Source organism: Diplodia seriata (genome assembly GCF_021436955.1).
Source record: "Diplodia seriata strain FDS-637 chromosome Unknown scaffold_8, whole genome shotgun sequence".
NCBI lineage: Eukaryota > Fungi > Ascomycota > Dothideomycetes > Botryosphaeriales > Botryosphaeriaceae > Diplodia > Diplodia seriata.
In genome coordinates this window covers 1,961,135-1,979,317 of record NW_027117315.1, presented here as the reverse complement: position 1 = coordinate 1,979,317, position 18,183 = coordinate 1,961,135, and the positions used below count along the sequence as shown (strand labels likewise).

General features: G+C 57.3%; 5 protein-coding genes across 5 annotated transcripts; 2 read left to right on the top strand and 3 right to left on the bottom strand.

The window, feature by feature from the left end:
• Nucleotides 1-588: 588 nt before the first annotated feature.
• ERV46 (ER-derived vesicles protein erv46) lies at nucleotides 589-2,223 on the bottom strand (the record flags this gene model as incomplete). Its single annotated transcript, XM_066779620.1, has 4 exons — nucleotides 589-756; nucleotides 815-1,601; nucleotides 1,660-1,840; nucleotides 2,031-2,223. 4 exons carry the CDS (start codon nucleotides 2,221-2,223, stop codon nucleotides 589-591), a joined length of 1,329 nt encoding a protein of 442 aa, XP_066630424.1.
• A 1,041-nt stretch (nucleotides 2,224-3,264) lies between these two features.
• On the bottom strand, nucleotides 3,265-5,933 carry SLS55_008206 (uncharacterized protein; the record flags this gene model as incomplete). Its single annotated transcript, XM_066779619.1, has 4 exons — nucleotides 3,265-4,817; nucleotides 4,868-5,414; nucleotides 5,467-5,612; nucleotides 5,660-5,933. The coding sequence occupies 4 exons, from the start codon at nucleotides 5,931-5,933 to the stop codon at nucleotides 3,265-3,267; spliced, it is 2,520 nt and encodes an 839-aa protein (XP_066630423.1).
• A 1,668-nt stretch (nucleotides 5,934-7,601) lies between these two features.
• cdc16 lies at nucleotides 7,602-8,711 on the top strand (the record flags this gene model as incomplete). Its single annotated transcript, XM_066779618.1, has 3 exons — nucleotides 7,602-7,721; nucleotides 7,783-8,537; nucleotides 8,588-8,711. 3 exons carry the CDS (start codon nucleotides 7,602-7,604, stop codon nucleotides 8,709-8,711), a joined length of 999 nt encoding a protein of 332 aa, XP_066630422.1.
• Nucleotides 8,712-14,140: 5,429 nt separating this feature from the next.
• On the top strand, nucleotides 14,141-14,916 carry OST2 (oligosaccharyltransferase complex subunit epsilon; the record flags this gene model as incomplete). The annotated part of the gene is made up of 3 exons (XM_066779617.1): nucleotides 14,141-14,455; nucleotides 14,616-14,737; nucleotides 14,850-14,916. The coding sequence occupies 3 exons, from the start codon at nucleotides 14,141-14,143 to the stop codon at nucleotides 14,914-14,916; spliced, it is 504 nt and encodes a 167-aa protein (XP_066630421.1).
• A 413-nt stretch (nucleotides 14,917-15,329) lies between these two features.
• Nucleotides 15,330-17,119, bottom strand: ARO8_3 (Aromatic/aminoadipate aminotransferase 1; the record flags this gene model as incomplete). The annotated part of the gene is made up of 3 exons (XM_066779616.1): nucleotides 15,330-15,584; nucleotides 15,675-16,816; nucleotides 16,912-17,119. 3 exons carry the CDS (start codon nucleotides 17,117-17,119, stop codon nucleotides 15,330-15,332), a joined length of 1,605 nt encoding a protein of 534 aa, XP_066630420.1.
• Between the last annotated feature and the right edge of the window lie 1,064 nt (nucleotides 17,120-18,183).

Genomic DNA, 18,183 nt, shown 5'->3' with positions numbered 1-18,183 from the left:
GGTTAGCGGAGAAGCATTGGGAACCAGTTTGGAGTCCGAGAGAGCTGCGAGACGTGAGTGGTAAGTCTATCGGGTGAGATCGCGAGTGAAGGGGAGAAGGCGGAGCGAGGGAGGGTTTGAGGGATAGGCCATCAGGGTGCTCTAGGGATATGTGCGCAAGCTCCTCAGCCTCGATCGTGCCATGCCACTTAGGGCTTCGGGGAAGGCTTAACCGTTTATAATGTAGCCCGGAACAAGGTCGATACTCAGTGAATATTGATTCTTTGTCTCCCCTACTCTCTCAACATTTCGCCGTATCCTGGCATGCAACTTACATATCTACAACCTAGACGCAACCACTTTTCTCTCACGCCTTCACCTCCACACCTCCGCATCGACCCCTCGCCAGAGAAAAAAAAAAAGAGGGAAAGGGAAGACTGCAAGACTCAGCACTCAACGCCGTTCAAATGACGCAAAGACGGAAAACGCCTGGAGGACAACAGATACAGGAACACACAACAAACAAGTAACAACAAAATTTCTGGAAAGTCCCTTTTCTACACTTCTCCTCTCTAGCCTTGAACCGACAACAACAATTCACCAAGCCGCTCAACCCTGGTGCAGCTTCTTCAGCTTCGCCGAGCCCTCGTAGAGCGCACGGTCGACGGCAGCGGCGACGGTGAGAGTACCACCGATGACGGCGCACACGCCGACGAGGAAGCCGGAGAAAGACTTGGCGCGAGATTCGCGGTTGATGACCTTCATGGGAGAGATATCCTGTACATACAAAGTTAGCTGCTATTCCTTCAACCTCCTTCTGAATATTGTAACTTACGTAGGAGAAGAAAACGCCCGGGATACCACCACGAGCGTGCAGGCGCTCCTTGTGGCCTTCCTTCTCGTCGTTGCCACCGGCTAGGCTGCGCTTATGGCTGGTGACGCTGTACTGGTGGGTCTCAATGCTGCCCGCATCGGTGCCCATGCCGTAGGAGCCGAGCGGGATGCCGTCGGCGTCGGGCATGAGGCCGGACAGCGCGGACGTGCCCTTGTTCTCCCAGCCGAGGGGCAGGTAGGCGGTGCTGACGACCTTGACGAAGTACATGTAGTTGAAGGCCTTCTCATCGGTGTGCTGCGCAGTGTCGTCCAGCGGGTTGATGTGGTGGTTGGTCCACAGGCTGCTGGCGCTGAGGCCGGAGGCCTCGAGCTTCGCGATGACGTCGTCGGGGAGTTGAGGACCGAAGCGCAGGTTGTGGATCCGGTGCGAGAAAGAGTGCGAGGCTTCGTCCTTGAAGTAATTCTCCAGGTCGTGGACGTGCATGTTGCCGTTGCTGAAGGACTTGCCGGGCGCGAAGTGGAAGTTGCCAATGACCTTGTTCACGCGAATTCCACCCTCAATGCGGCATCCCTCGCGCCTTTGAGCATCGAGCTTCTCTCCGTAGTGCTCACGCTCACACTGCTCAACGCCATCGCCGCGAGTGAAAGACCAGGAAATACCAGCGTAGGCGTCACGGACCTCGTCGCAAGTGTTGCAGCAGCCGGACTTCTTGGCCGTAGTGGGGGCAGGGGCACCGTAACAGTCACCGCAGTACTCGGGGTCCATGTGCGAAGCTTCGTCGGCGTGCCTGTTGTTCCTCATGTCAGCCAAGCCCTCGGCAGCTCCACAGCATGTGCAGTACTCACAGATCCAGCGCGTTCACCTCAATGGGACGGCTTCCCTCGGTCTCAGGCGTCAAGCGGACCTTGTTGACACCGTGCATAACACCCGTCTGAATCTCGCCCGACACGTCCATCACGTCGAGCGTGAGCAGCTCGCACGGTACCCGGGGGAAAGAGATATTCATGTGAATCTCCATCTTCTCACCTGGGGCAAACAATCAAGTTAGCGAGACATATCCTACAAGGGCCTACTGCGCACCTCTTTCCCCGAGCCTCGCTCCCCCCAGTTTCCAATTCCTCACACCGTCCACATCGTCCAATCCGCGTGTCCTCCGGTTTATCCTTTCCCGGGAACCTGTAAGGCTCAGGAGAAAAGGGAATGGAATAGCACCCACCTCGACTCTTATCCACAATCAGCTCCGGCTTGACCTCGACCCGCCGGTAATCTGCCCACTCGCCCCACACCAGCCACAGGATCATGAGTATGCTCGTGATAGTGACGATGCCGCCGGTGCTAGTGCGCACGCGCGCATCCTCGACCGTTTTGGTGAAGGCGTCCAGCCGCATGAAGCGCGATTTTGGCGGCATGGTTACGGTTTCGGGGGTGCCTGGGGTGCTTCCGCTAGGCTAATGAAATGGTGCGATTCGGATGAGAGGGCTCCGAACGGAGAGGGCTCTGTATGGCGGCGTCTCTCGACTATATCCGCAAAAGAAGGCACAGAAGTGCGATGTTGGTGTGGTGAGTGAGGATGGAGGTGCTGCGGCGACGGAGGTAAGGACGGGGGTGTTCGGCGGTGGTTCGCGTGGTCAGTCGCAGGTGTGCGAAAGGTGGGGAGGGGATGAAAGGAAGGCGATCGGTCGGTCGTCTAGCGCCGCGTCGGTGGGTGGGTGGGAGTGAAGATGGTGGTGGTGGTTCTCGGCGGAGAGTATGCGCGGGAACCCCGGTCCTTGCCTTGCGCGTGCACGCTGCCAGGAACAGGAAGTGACGAAGAGAACGAAGAAAGTGCGCGCAAAAGCAGCACCAGGCAATGCACGAGGAGAGGCTCTGTCGAGTGGGAGAGCGAGACTGGTGCGCGGCAATTGGGCGGATGCTGGTTCGCGGCGATAAATTGTAAAGGCCACCTGGAGCTTGCGTACGAGGCCGGGGACGAGCTGCTGCAATCAGCCGCAACCGACCGACTCGCACACGCGTGTCCCGCCAAAGGATGCCCACCTGGACCCTTCTCCCGCCCGCGCCCCGGCGCTAGTCCCGTCCTGGCCTCCCGCCTTGTGTTTGATCTCCGCCTCGACGGCGCGTTTCATCGCTCCTGCGACTCGCGGCCTGGTTGCTATTTTCGCCAGCAACTACTAGTGTCACGCTCAAGTGTCACGCTCAAGTGTCTTCTTCGACGACAAACAATGATTCATATCCTCTCTGCGACTACCGTGGTATCTCATGTGCTCCAGCCCCGTTTTAGTCTCCCAACACAACTACTCAAGGTTCTATCCCAATGTACTACGCATCGTGCCCAAGAAACGCCGCACCATAACCTTTATCCGCCTAAAGGGTCTAGCGATTTTCAGAAATAACCAGTCGTGTAGACATGAAAAGTGCAAAAGCAAACGGAAAATTAAACGTTAAGGTCCACCTCAAGCATCCTTGGTGTGGGAAATGTCGCTACCCTCAGTACCGCCGTAGTTCTTCTGCCCGTATATTCTCCGGCGCTCAACGTTCTGCACGGCCGAGATCAGCGCGCTGGTGAGGTCGATGTGGAAGAGCGGCCTGTTGACGCCGTGCACCAGCACCTGCTTCGACTTCTCTGCGTAGTTCACGCGGCTGGCCGTCTTGTTGATGCTGTCGCGCGCACCGTCCTCCGACGCGCTGCTGCGCTCCCCGTGGATCTCGTTCTCCTCGTCAACTTGGCGCGTCGACCGGTAGTCAGCGTCCTCTTCCAACGCCGCCGCATTAGCTGCGCTGTCGGCACCACCAAGCTCCGCCACTGAGAAAATGGGCTTCCAGCGAGCGTAAGATTCGCCCGTCTGGAGGTCCGGTGTAGGGTAACCGAACCCGGCTGCTGCGAGCGCACGCTTGGTCCACCGATTGTTGATGCAAGCAAAGTGCCATTCCACTGTCTCGGGCGATGCGTAACGGTCGAGCTGGTTGCGGACGTCAATCAGGTGCTGCACCGACGTGATGTCGACGTTGTTGACCGATGAGAAGTCCAGGATGATGGCCTTTAACGTGGGCTTGTGGTCGTCAACCTCAGCCGCCTTACCACGGCGTGGGCCCGGGTCGTTCCAAGGACGGTCACCCAGCTTGCCGTACGCATGCGGGTTAGTGCGCCGAGTCTGCTGGAAGATAGTTGCAACCATGTAGTCGAGGTAGTGGTTGGCGTTGGGGTAGTTGTATCCCTCGGAAAAGCGGTAGATGAAGATACCAGGCGCCGGCGTTTGAAGGCCCACGTCAGGATTAGTGCCGTCGTGGTGATCGATGGGCAAGAAGACCTCCCTTGTTGAGTCCTCACTGTTGTTGTTGTTGCTGGTCCTCGGCTTCAAAGCATCATCGATACTCTTCGACTTCGGCTCGTCGCCCAGGAGGTGCTCGCCCTCAACAGAGCGGACCTTGACCCTACCGAGGAAACGACCGCGCGCCTTGAACAGGCGGAAGAGGAGAAGGGCTGCCGACACGCAGATCGTCGTGTAAATGCCATTCTCAATTGTGCTGAAGACTGTCACAAGAACGCCGGCGAAGAAAATGGGGACTTCAAGCGGGGAAATCCTCCAGAAGCGGTACACCGTGTTCGGTGGGGTGATGAGGTCCAGAACGGCGTGGATGATAACACCAGACAGGGTGGCGTTAGGGATGTAGAAGAAGACTGCGGGCAAGGCGTAAATGGCGAGAAGAACGACGATGGCCGTGATGACACCAGCGAAAGGAGTCCTAACGCCAGCCTTCGACTTGATGGCAGTTCTCGAGAAAGATCCGGTGGCGGGGTATCCGCCAAGGAACGGTCCCAGAAGGTTGCTGACACCGATCGCAACCATCTCCTGAGAAGGGTTAATCGTGTAGTTGTTCACGCGACCGAACGACTTCGAGATAGAGATGTGCTCAATGAGCAGGACAATAACGGATGCAGGCAAGTCGGTAACAAACGACGAGATGATTTCGCTGTTGACAACGGGAACAGCGGCATGCTGGAAACCTGCTCTCTGTAAGCTTCTAGGGTCTGATGATTTGGAGTGGGCTTCTTACCTCTGGGAACACTGCCAAGGATTTTGAACTTGCGGTCATTCTTTCCACGGTGGTGGCGGTTGACAAGGAAACTGATCAGGGTGTACAGGAGGATGACGAAGACCGTGCGAAGAGTAGACAGGAAGAACAAGATCTTGGCCTTTCCTGGGTACCTCTTGGCGGCGTAGGTACATCCGCTTCTGATTATATACAGCATGGCAAGGGCTGTGAGACCCATGGCGGCGTCCAGCTGAGTATCCGGAAGGCCCTTCAGAGTGTTGATGATGACCTTGTACGTAGAATCGCGAGTCGAGAATCCGGAGATACCCATCATTCCGGGAACCTGGCCAGCTGCGATGTTGATGGCAGAGCCAGTCATGAAAGCGGAGATGGCCGTGAGAGAGATGAAGTCCACAAGCCATCCGAGGCGGACGAGGCCCAGGAAGCATACGATTGCGCCGCAGATGACGCCAAGGGCGGACGCAACCTGATGGCCCTCGTATTGTGGGTACTTCTCGATAGCCCTGAGGACGACGTTTCCAGTGACGGTGGACATGACAGCGACAGGCTGAAAACCGTTAGTCCATCTCTTCAATCGGCTTTCGAGCGTTGGAACTTACCCCGATGGTGATATCCTTGGAAGTAGCGAAGAACCAGTAGATCAAGACACCCATGAAAGAGGAGTAGAGACCATACTCAACCGGCAATTGGGCCAGCTTGGCGTAGGCCATACCCTGAGGGATGACGACAGCGCCAACGGTAATACCTAGAGGGGTCAGCCAGTGCGCATGAGAGGGATGGTGAGGTGCTCACCAGCAACCAGGTCGCCGTAAAGCCATTGCAGGTTGTAGTTTCCGATCCAGTGCAGGAAGGGGAAGAGACTCTTGACATATGTCCAGATATCGCCGCCCGAGGGGGTGATTTCTCTGAACCACTCGCCAACAGTAGGCTCGTCTTCAACGTAGGTGTCAGCACTAGAGACGGAGAACACAGACTCGCCGCGAGTGAGGCTGTCGCCGTGTTCCCGCTCGTCGAGCTTGATGCCCAGGACCTTGGCCAGGCCGGTGGTGACCTTGGACGACGCCATGGTTGGCTTGGAAGCTTGGGCCTGAGACAAGAGTTCTGGGAAGGAGGGATAAGACCGGGCTGATGGATGGTCGCGGGCCCAGGATCAAGGATGGGGCTGCAGAGTCAAACGTGGCCCTGATGAGCACGAGCAGATGGGCCGGCGGCTCGGGTGGGCAGTTTATAGTGACTCTGAGCTCTGCAGCACGCGTCTGGCCAGCGGCAAAATGAATTGCTTTTCTAGGCCAGCCTACAGAAAAACTCGTCAAAGCACGGCCTGACTGACTTGGAATCCCAGAGGAGCGGGTGCTAAGACGCCGCCAGTCGCTTGATGGCTTGGAGGGGGCGCGGTGGGTGCTAGCAAGGCCAATCTAGACGAAAGTAGAGGCGAGTCCGATGCCTTGGGCGGGGGAGTGTGTCAACGAGCTGAGGATTGCGTGATGCTGGGCGGGCAGCCACGGTACGCGACGGACCCTGCGATAGGTAGGCGGAGGGCGGGCGTCAGGGTGACCCGATCAGGCGGACGCGGTGCAGGGAGGACGGGAGAGCGTCGACAGGACAGCGAGAGGACGAGTAGAAGGGCGAGCAGCCGCACAAGTAGGCATCACGACATCGGCGTTAAGTTAAAGTTGGAAATTAGTCTGGCGGAGGCCCCGGGCAGGTCGGAGCAATGCGTGGGAACAGAGGGCGTTGCCCCCGGGGCCACGATCTGTGCATGGGCGAGAGCGCGGGCTCTGACGTGTGGTCGCCTTAGGGAGCAGGGCGGCGGAGACGGTGGTGGACGAATTGGGGGAGGAGTGGCCAATGGCGAGCCGCGTGTCTTGCGTGCTCACGGATGCCGATGTCGTTTTACGCCGCCTGCGAAAGTGCGGGCCCTAGCGCCGCACGGCGCCGGCAAATTCAAATAGCGTGCAGGCTGACGTCTGCCGCCCACAGGTGGCTGCTGCTCCGATCTGGCCGCGGTGCATCTACCGCTGCCCGCTGCCCGCTGCCCGCCCGCCGCCCGCGTCCGCCGTCCACCCAGGGGCTGCTCCGCCCGTTTTTGTCTTGGCGCGCTGCCCGCGGAGCTGGACCGTTGCAACGCGGCCATGACGTCGCCCGAGGGCGTCGTGGCCCGCTAGCCGGCTGTTACGCGCGGCGGGGCCCAGTTCGCCAAGGCCGGCGGGGATCGCTCCATCGACAGGAGACCTACCCAAAGCACCCGCCGTTCTGTGGAGCTGTTCAAATTGGGGACCCAAGCCAGCGACGCGGCAGCAGGGTTGGCGGGCGCAAAGGACACCACGCGCGTCGGCGAGCGTCGCAGACAGAAGAGGAGGGCTGCGCGCGCATAGTCGGGCCCCCCGTCCGCCACGCGACGTGGAGCGGCGCAGTCCTGCGTGTCAATGGCGCTGTCACGTTGTTTGGAAACGCCTTCTGATCTCCGTCCTCGCGCTGCGCACGATACCCATCGCCTGCTCCCGACGTCGCGTTTCGGGCGATCCCCAAGCTCCTGTTCCTGCTGAAACAAACGGCCGCCAAGCCCAGCCTCCGCCGCCTGCGCTGCGACGCTCAGACAACGGCGCCAGCCATCGCAATTTGCAACAACAGAGGCCGCGACAGACGACGACGACGGACTTACGACGCCCATTCGCTGCCTCTCCCCTCTCCCGCCGCCCTGCATCTCCGCGCCCCAGCGGCCCATTCTGCGGCCATGACCAACCTCGACCTGTTCCTCCTCAAGGGCCCGCCGGGAGGCGATCTCGCTGCGGGCCTCGACGATCTGCGCCACCACATTCTCATGACCGGCATTCCTGCGAACAGCGACGGCATGGTACTTACCGCCCTTTGCCCTGGTGCCGCTTGCCCTCTGCTAACGCGCGCTGCGACTCCAGTCCGAGCTGCGCATATACATCTGGCTGACCTTCCTGAACGCGGCGCCCATCCGCACCGATGTGTACCTGGATCTCGTGCGCCAAGGCGCCTCCCCCGCCTACACCAAGATCCGCAACGACACCTTCCGCACTCTTGCCACAGACCCGCTGTTCCGCCGTCGCGTCACCGAGAACAGCTTGACCCGCGTCCTGAACGCCGTTGCGTGGAAGCTGCATGATGCGCATGAGGCCCGTGTCAACGGCTGGCAGTCGCCGCCCACGCTCTCCGACTTTGGCAGCCCGGACCTCACTCGGAGCTCCCTCACCGGCACCACCATCACCGAAGGTTCCCAGTCCCAGCATGGCGACCACGCCGAGCAGGTGGGATACGTGCAAGGCATGAACGTGCTAGCCGCCCCGTTCCTCTACGTTGCGCGCAGTGAGGCCGAGGCTTTCGTTGCCTTTGACAAGTTCATCACCAACGAGTGCCCTGGATACGTGCGCGGATCTATGGAAGGTGTGCATAAAGGCCTAGCTCTGGTGGACACCGTGCTGGAGATTGTCGATCCCAAGCTTTTTTCGCATCTTGCGTCAAAGGGCTTGAAGGCCGAGATCTATGCTTTCGCTTCCGTCTTGACCATGTGCGCCTGCACGCCGCCTTTGCCCGAGGTCTTGCTGCTATGGGACTTCCTTTTTGCTTACGGCCCCCACTTGAACATTCTGTGCATCGTGGCTCAACTCGTCTTGATCCGCGACCAGATCCTGGCCAGTCCAAGGTATGTTGGCGAGCGTGGTAACCAACTGCTCCGGCTGACGCTGTTCGCAGCCCCAATCAGATTCTGCGCTCTCTGCCTCCTCTGCAGGCCAAGTCGATCATTGGCCTCGTGGTTGCCAACGCACAGCGCATTCCAGAGGACGTCTACCAACAAATGATTGATCATGCGAAATGAACGACACGAAATGAAACTTCCAAGTAACGATTATGCATCATGGACAGGGGGATTGGGAATCATGGGTTGGTGTTAATTTTTACGGCTGTTGCACCTGAAAGACGGGCAACGTTGCGCAGTATGCATCCTGGCGTCTTGGGGGATTTTTGTAAGAACGAAAGAGCTCAGGGAAGTTCAGCGGGAAGCCGTTGTCTTGATCACTTCAATGGCAGTTCTCATTTTCTGGTGAGTTTATGGTTGGTTATGAATTCCGGGTCACGACATTTGTATTTTTAGGGCATGAGTGTTGGATACTCTAGACGTTGTATTCGGTGGAACTCATATCAACTTGCATCTCATAGCCTTCGACAGAGACGATGGCCTGGCACATTTTGGCGCATTCTGTCTCAAACGCTCCTCACTCGCCCTTGATACTACCTCTGCGACCAAGCGCAGCCAGTTACCGAATCGTTGTCGGCGCCTTGCCCTGCTTACTTCCTTGGAATGCTACACGCAAGACAACTTCGTTCTCGACCATACGAGGCGCCCCACTATCGCGTATCTGGCGTACCACGTGCGTTGGGCACGCTTGTGGAGGACTGCCGCACTGGCATCGGCGCCTCGAACAACATTGGGAAGCCAATCTGTCATTGGACGGGTTCAGCCCACGGTATCTGAAATATCAATCACCTCTCTGCCATTCAACCAGCATCAAATGCAACAGCCACTCGGCTCTTTTCCCTCTTAGAAACCCAAGCCAGCCTTCTGATTATTTTTTAAACTTTTTGACTCGGTTTCACTAGGGCGCTACGGGTAAGCGTTTCCTGCTGGGCCCGCTTCCGAACTGTGACGAAGCGCTTTGTATCTCTTCCTTCGCGTGTTATGCGATGGTAAGTGAAACTCCGTCGCCGGCGGGAACCTTTATGTAATGGCGTTGGGCCTGGCTGAATGCGGACGATCCGGCGCGAAAAGTGCCGCGGGCTGGCTCGTGTGGGAGCGGTGTGTGGGCGCTTTGTGGGTAAGCAGAGCGATATATGTGGTCATAGTTGTCGTGGAGAGAGAATCATATCGCTCATCAATATTGGGCCAGTCGGGGCATACTAATACTACGAAGCGACAGTTGATACAGCAGACGTCAGTAGTGTACGGACCATGACGGAAGTGATAGCGGAAGCGTCCGGACAGCAATAATGCCGAGTTCCCTCGCCGCGGAGCCGATCCACTTTAACGTCGATGACGTACGGATTGGGAAGGCATGTGGCACTCTTTTCCTCGCATGTCCGGTGAACGCAGAACTGGAGCGAAATAGGTAATGGGCATCGCCCAATATGCAAGGACCCGACTCGTGCCTATATTTCACGGAAGACATGGAGGTCATATCATAACTTGATAACGTTGCTATGGCAACTCATCGCGGATGCGAGGCTTTGCTGAGTATTGCTGGACCAGAACTTTATGCCGCAGCGGTGGCCTAAAGTGTCACACGTTTCATTTACCTCCTAGTCTCGTGCTCTACTGATGGCGTTCTTCATCTCGTTCGTCATCGTGGTTCTTGACCGTTGTCCTGGGAAGCCAGGCCACACCTCAACGCCGCAGTCAACCGATGCGGAAAAGTTACGATAGCTGAGGGTGTAGTGAAGAAATTCATTGAGCTTGAGCTATCACATTTACTGTAGCTCCTTCCTGCAATGTAGTCACTGAAGCACCTATAGGTGTACTCGAGTATACACTCACGGCCGAGAGAATACGCACCCGACACGGAGTTTACGCAGCTACATCAGTCCCTTGTCATCAGCAGAGACCCGACAACACGAGTGCTACCCTCTGCCCACAGACACGGGTCCGCGGAAAGCCCCGCGCATGGAATGCCCGTCCCGAAAATACGGTCGGCTTCATGCGAGACGGCGGGCGTGGCACTGCTATCATCCTCATACCGCCATTGTCGTGGAAGACAATCCTCCGGAATACGGACAAACAAACACCAAATACAGGCCCGAGCAGTGATATCAACGCTGGGAAGGATTTCGTCTTTGGGGGGACGGAGAAATTTCGTTGCGGCGCCCGCGAAGGAGGGGCGCCGATGTCGACATCTACGCTTCAAATGGTGAAATGCTTCGGCCTCTTATCTGCTGCGAAGGGGGAACAGCTCAACGAACGCTTTCGCAACAACGGTTGGGAATGAGGAGATTGGAAGAAAAGCGAGAAGTATTATTCCACGGATAGGCTTCAGTGCGCTGTGGCCGTTCGCCATATCCCTTTGTCCTGCCAAGAGGTCTTCTGCTGTCAAGCTTGCAGCCACATAGCACGCAAGATATTGCTCAGCTCCTTCGCTTTTACTCAATTTGATAAGTCCGCCACGCCGGAGCTCTCTTCTTGCATACCATCTCCCGCAGCCCCGGAAATGTCCTGCAGTACTGGCGCCCGCTCCGCCGTCCGCCCCTGCCATCAGCGGAAATCGCCTGCAGCCAATCTGCACCCTGGACAGCCCATCTCGGGCAATGAAATCCATGGGCATCCAAAGGAGAAAAAGTAAGGAAAGGCGAGAAGGGCCCGGAACCAGACGGTCGCTGTCACGACAAGCAGCAGCAAGCCACCGTCCGCCACACACACCATTTGACGGCCGTCGCGATCGATGGTCCGCTCTGGACTTGGGCGCCAGTTGCGCATCGCCCCAAAATTGCTCCCACGTGGCTTTCTCCTCGGAGATGCGTCGTCACCAGCTTGCTACATGCCCTTCCGACTGATCATGCACTGTTCAGCTCGGGATGTTCCTTTCTCATGCAACACGCTTGCCTGATTCATTTAACATCTCCGCTGCCGGCATCTGCAACGACCGGTCGGCGCAGGGGAGAGTAAAGGGCAGCGAGCACGGCGCTTACCAACAATGCTTTAGCCGACCTTCCTAAGACCTGGGCACCCTTGTAGGCGGAAGAATGGAACGCTTCTAGAGGCGCGTGGCCACGCAAAGTCCATGGGTCCAGCACGGCATATCGACGCTTGGTGGCTTGGCGGCTCAGCTGCTTTCGATGAATCGGGTCGAGAAAAGGCGCGCCAGCCCTACTATTGTGGCATGTCCCTTTAGCAGGGCTTGAGCCTAGATGACGATGATCATCGAGGCATCGCTCACGCATATGGGGTGGCAACCTCCGTCGACTGTTAATTGGTGGTTGCGTGGAGAGGAGGAAGTCCAGACAGTGTCTGGCGCAGCTTGAATATGATCCTCAATCGCGGCAGCTGCAGTGCTGCACTGCTGAAAGAGCTTTAGGCACAAGATCTAATACGTAGTAGAGCCGACAAGTTCCAGCTTAGCCTAGTTTCAATCGTCAGTTCTGTACAGTAATCATTTGTTTACACCCAGAATCGAAAACTCCATGGCTGAAGTACTCACCTGCCAACCGCTTCTACTTGATCACTTGTTGTTTCTTGCTTTTGGACTTTGCTTCTAACAAATTAGTCCCGTTATCGTACTTTCGAACCACTTCTCACTCCAATTCGGTCCTTAAAGCCCACGTCACTGTGTGGCAGTCTGTTCATGTGTCGGATGGCAAGCTACTACTCGCTATTGCATTTTTCTCGCCGCGGGGAAGCTTTGTAAGGCATAATTACATGCTTCAAATAGCATTAGCGTCAATTTTACCTCATTACGGTCCAAGATGCTAAGTGAAGACAAGCATGCATATGGAAAGAACAGTACACGGTCTTTGGAGTTCGATCCCACCCGGGATACAGTGACCGCAGTGACTTGGTGAACGCTTGAAATGGTGTTACGAGCCTTAGTATTAGTCACTTTCACGTCCAGTGAAACCTAGAGTCAGAAGGGTCGTGATGCTTCTGGACATCGCTGCCACATGACGCGTGGATAATTAATTTACTTGATAAGCCAAGAAAGTCCATTAGCAAAGTCTTGTTAATCTCCCCGCTTGGTGAAAAGGTATATGCAGGTTTCTCCAGAAGTCTTGAAAAGAGATCGCATCACTATCCTGAGGAATAGAGAATCAGCAACGGAACTTGATGAAGGTATCATCAGTCCTTTCACTTGACACGTCGCCTGTAGAACAATCATCGGAGTCTAAAAGACTTGATGTAGTAGGACGAGAGAGAAAGCGGAAAGCGAAGAGCGTCTCCAACGAGACCAACACAAGTGTGTCCACTTAAAGCTGTGGCTTATTTAAGAATGAAATATTCCATTGCAGTCAACCAGAAATCGAGCAAGTGAATCTGTTGCTCAAAAAGATATACTGGCCTAGTGATTACATCACATCACAATGAAAGTTCCTCGTCGTATCTGGGAGTCTATCACCTCCCTTGCACTTCACAGCTCGTCCACTATGGCAGCCAGAAGCCACCTTCGCATACGATATAAAATTTGCTCCGCACTCTGGCTTCAGACAGATATGCTTTCCGCGCCTAGCCTGGCTATAACCTCATAGTTCCCCTATGCTTTGTTTACGTCCAGGGACAAACTCTAGCAACATCTTTTCTCCAGTCTCTCCAACGCACCCATTACAACCAATCCACCCCCTCCCCTCTTCCTTACGCAGTCTTATTCTTCCACGCCATGCCAAAGTTCAGCAACCCATACGCCGCCAGCACGCTCAGCCCGATGGGCAGCGGCTTGCCGGTCTTGATGGCGCGCGGGATGGACGAGCCGGCGAGCACGATGCTGGCTAGCAGCGCCAGCTCGACGCCGTAGGGTTGGCGTTGCGAGATGCGGTAGCCGCCGATGCCGTACTAAATTAACGATACACATATTAGATCAGGTTGCGAGTTTCTCAGGGAGATGATGGGGGGGCGCGAAGAAGGAAGCTGAGGGAGAGGTGGCTTGGAGGTTGCTTACGAGAGTGCCGACGGTGACGCCTGCGGCGATGGAGGGGACGGAGCGGGTGCGGATGTAGCCGGTGATGCCGCCGCCGGCGGTCAGAGCGCCGAGGATGTAGGCGATGGTTTCGAGACCCTGTGGTGTGGTGAGCGGAGTCGCGGGGGTGAGGGCGGTTGAGGGCTGTGCGACTGTACCATTGTGGTTGGATGTTTGGGCAATTAATCGTGAGGCTGATGTGCGGAGAGCAGAGATGTGCACAAGACAGAATCGAAGATGGACAGGAACGCGGGGAAAGCTGCGGAGGGGTGTCGACGAGCGAGCCACAGAGCTGATTATTGTAAGCTTCGCCAGCGCCTCAAAGCTCCTGGTCAATGACGCACAACCGAGCACTTTCCCCTTCGCGTCGGGGAATCGGCGTTAAGACCAAAGCAATTGGCGTACGTAAGCAAAGCAACAGCGAGCTCTTCGGTTCCAATTGCGCGTCCCTCGAGTGGTGAGTGGCCCGAGCTCCCATGGTGGACCGAACATCCATCTGGCCTCTACAACGGAGAGCTTAGCTGACAACCCCGACACCACACACCTTCTCCGCCGGCCCAATCGTCCTCCCCGACCACCCACTCAGACAATTACAATGCCTCCGCGCCAGCGCACCCAGCAGGGCGGCACCACGCCCGCCGCCGTGCCCGCCTCCGCCGCCGACCCGTCCGCGTCCGTCCCCAGCGCCGCCTCGCACACGACCAAGGCCAGCACCGCGACCAGCACCACCGGCTCCGTCGGCAGCTCCCAAAAGGTCAACCCCAACGACGCCCAGGCCATCGTCAGCAACGTGTGGAGGAACTACGTCAACAAGACGGACCAGCGCACCAAGATCCTCGACTCCTTCATGGTCTTCCTCGTCGTCGTCGGCGCCCTGCAGTTCCTGTACTGCGTCGTCGGCGGTAACTATGTGAGTGCTGGCCGTGTTCATTTCATTCTTGTTGGTGGTGGTGATTTGCGGACTGGGACTGGGGCCGGGGGAGACCCGGAATCAATCAATGACAAGGGGGAACTCGTTGATGCTGGCGCATCTCATCCGGATTGAAAGCTGACGTTTTGCTATCGCGCAGCCCTTCAACGCCTTCCTTTCCGGCTTCAGCGCCACCGTCGGCCAATTCGTCCTCACCGCGAGCTTGCGCATTCAGACCAACCCGGAGAACAAGAACGAGTTCGGAAGCATTTCCCACGAGCGGTACGTCGCCAAAGAAAACCCCTCCCATTTACAGCATCCCGTTGTTTGGAGAAAAAGACCAGACGGACGCGTCATCTCTCCCACATGGAGCTAATTCGGGATATGAACACAGTGCATTCGCAGACTACGTCTTCGGAAGCTTCATCCTGCATTTCTTCTGCGTCAACTTCATCAACTAGATATCCCTCCTGCCTGCTCAAATGCTCATTTTCACGCAACAACCGAAGACACGAACACTCTAAAAAGTCCTACTCAGCTCGAATGTAAAAAGAAAAGAAAAATTCCATATCGTCCCAGAACAAAAGAATTCTGTATTGTTGAACCTATCGCTCATGGATATATCGCCGGTCTATATGCAATTGTTGAAAAGCCCCAGTAGAAAGTTCCAAACACAAGCCAACGCCGTTGCAAACTTACAGCCGTATTCCAAGGTCGTTGCAACATCGTTCATCAAAAAATATAACATCGCACAGTACAGGCACCGGGGCCTGACCGGGCAAGGGCCCGTCGCTTATCCTACACTTTCTAGGCAGAACAGCTCCAGTGATGGTGGCGTTCTGCATCTCGGCTGACTGGCTGAGCTGAGCCTTACCTACAGCTGAAAACTCTCCCTGAGCGCCTCGCCGAAGCGGCGGATTGCCTCCTGGATCTTATCCGACGGCGCGGCGGCGAAGGAGGCGCGGAAGAACATCTTGTCGTGTGCCGCGTCGGGCTCGGCGTAGAACCAGCTGCCGCGGATGACGAGCGCGCCCTTGTCGACGGCGCCGAGGAAGATTTCCTCCTCGAGCTCCGTGATGCTCTTGGTCGAGGCGTGCGGGTGCTTGCGCCAGTCGACCTCCATCCAGTGCTGCAACACAAGTGACGTATCAGTAATCCGGTTTCATTCCAGTCTCGAAAACACTGAGTGCGGGCTCAGGGGCAAGGACGCAAAACTTACAAACATGCCGGCCATGGGCGGGTTCCAGCTGACGATTTCGGTGGGGAGGTACTTCTCGCAGGCGCCAACAATGATATCGCGGCGATGAGTGTACTCCTTGCGGACGTGGATCAGCCAGTCGATGTAGCCGGTGTGGCCCCAGTGCTCCTCGAGCAGCTTGAACAGCAGCAGCTGGCTCATGCCGCTGGGCCCTTGGGTCGACACGTCGGCGTGCTTGGCGTAGCGCTCGACGATCTGCTCCGACGCGGTGATCCAGCCCACGCGGCTGCCGGGCGCGACCACCTTGGAGAAGGAGTCGAAGCGGATGACGCGTCCGTCCGTGTCCATGCTCAGCAGCGACGGCACGATGGCCGCCAAGAACTCCTCGTGCGACTTGGGCGGCTCGACGGCCTCGCCGCCGGATATGTACTGATCCATCTGCAGGAAGTAGTACGGCTCGTCCTCGAGGATGAGCATGTCATGCTTCTGCGCCACCTGGTACACCTCGCGGCGGCGCTGCGCGCTCTGCGTCGCACCCGTCGGGTTGTGGCCTGTGGGCACGAGGTAGAGGATGTGCGGCTTGCGGGCGCCGCCGCGAGCCGCGGGGTCCCAGTTCGACATGACGGTGTCGAGGTCGGTGGCCAGCATGCCTTCAGAATCCATCTTGACACCGGCGAACTTGACGCCCAGCGGCGCGGCCGTGTCCATGGCGCTGCTGAAGGCGTACTCGTCCGACACAACGTAGTCGCCGGGGCGGGCCAGCATGCGCAGCGACATGTCGAGCGCGGAGGTGCTGCCGACGGTCTGGGTCACGGCCCAGTCGGCGTAGGGCGGGTTGTGCACGATCTCGGTGTGCTCGGTGACCCAGCGCAGCAGCTGCGCCGCACCGGAGCCTTGGTGGTAGTTGAAGGCCGTGGCGATGTCGTAGTTGGACTTGCCGGCGGCCATGTCGTTCTTGCCGGATACGACGCTACCCCATGCGGTGCTGTCGGCGTCGTCGAAGTGGCCTGGGCCGGGCGCCTTGAAGCTGAGGTCGTCGAAGGGGAAGTACTCGGACGAGGGCAGGCCGCCGCCCAGCGAGATCATGCCAGGTCGGCCCAGGTAGACGGCGGCGCCCTTGAGGCGCGCCGGGACGCGGGAGAGGGACTCGACGCTGAATTTACCTGGCAAGCCTCTGCGTCAACATGTTGTCCTTGTCGTTCGTTCCAGCAACCTTTCCCTGTTCTTTCCTTTCTCTTTCAGGGATGCCCGAACTTACTGTCCCACTTCTTGGCCTTGGGCTTGTGGCTGTGCGAGTAGACCTTGAAGTTCTCGCTGCGGGAAGGCGCGGCGGTGCCCCATTGCGACTTGTCCGTCTTCTTGCGCCGCGCGTAGATGTCCTCGAGCTTCATGGGGCCGTCGGTCACGCCGCCGTTGCTGGGCGGGGCAGTGGAGGGGACTTCGTCAATAGCGGCCGGAGGAGACATGGTGTAGGGAGGAGTCCTGGCGGTGAGGTTGTTTATTCGTCGACAAGTACGAGGGCAGTTGCTATATCGGGGAACGAGCTAAGAGTCACAGCTCTAAACTTTTTTTTTCTTCCGTGGGATTTGTTGTGGAGTAGGAATGTAAGTGTGAGGGCTGTGGGAGCCAGTGACGGAGGTGGTGAGTTCAAGAAGGAGGGGTGTTGGTAGGCTTGGTAAAGATTTGGTAAGAGAAAGTCAATTGAAGCCGTGTCTTGTGCATCTGCCAGCTTGTCGAAGGGCGCGTGGTGGCAGGCGGTGGAGGAGATATGCGCTTATCGGCGGATAGCCAGGGCTCTTGGCCGATCTCCGGCGTCGGCTTTTCCTATCGCGGCAAGGCGTGCTCCTCTAAGCACGCAGGGGTGAAGGCGTTCCTTCCTCCCTGCGGGGCTGGCAATTGTCGCCAACCGGCTGCTGACGGCACGCGTGCCCAACTACCTACGCTGCTCAGGGAGATGACAGAGCCGCAGCTTTGGACCGCCCATCCCCTGTGCCCTGCTACCCCGCATCCACACGACGCTCCTTTGACGAGAGAGACGATGACTTGACAGCAACTCCAACCGCGGACTTTGCTCGGCCCGCCTCCGCCGCAGTTCTTCTCGCGTACAAGCAATTCACTCATTCGCTTCTCATTCGCCAATGGCCTTGGAAATCACGAAAGGCGGCTTGCCGATGACGACCACGTTCGCTTTGGACTCATCGCGTTGCAGCGCGTGCAGATGACAAGCACGCTAGGCTTTCGGCTTGATCCAATCTTCCCGTTGCATTGATCGAGGTTATCATTATGACTCTCGGGCATTCTTCTGGAAAGAGCGGGGAACCTTTAAACTGATGTAGGCGCTTCACTGGTGTAGCTGCCGATATCGGTACAGCAGCCCATCTTCTTTGAATCAAAATGTTGCACGTTGTCCCTATCTTTATCAAAGACGCGCGGATAGACAGCTCCTTCCTTGGGCATCCACGTGATTGAAAAATGCGACTGGTCGTAAGTGACTTTGAACAACACTCTAAGACACATCCGAGACCAAGGG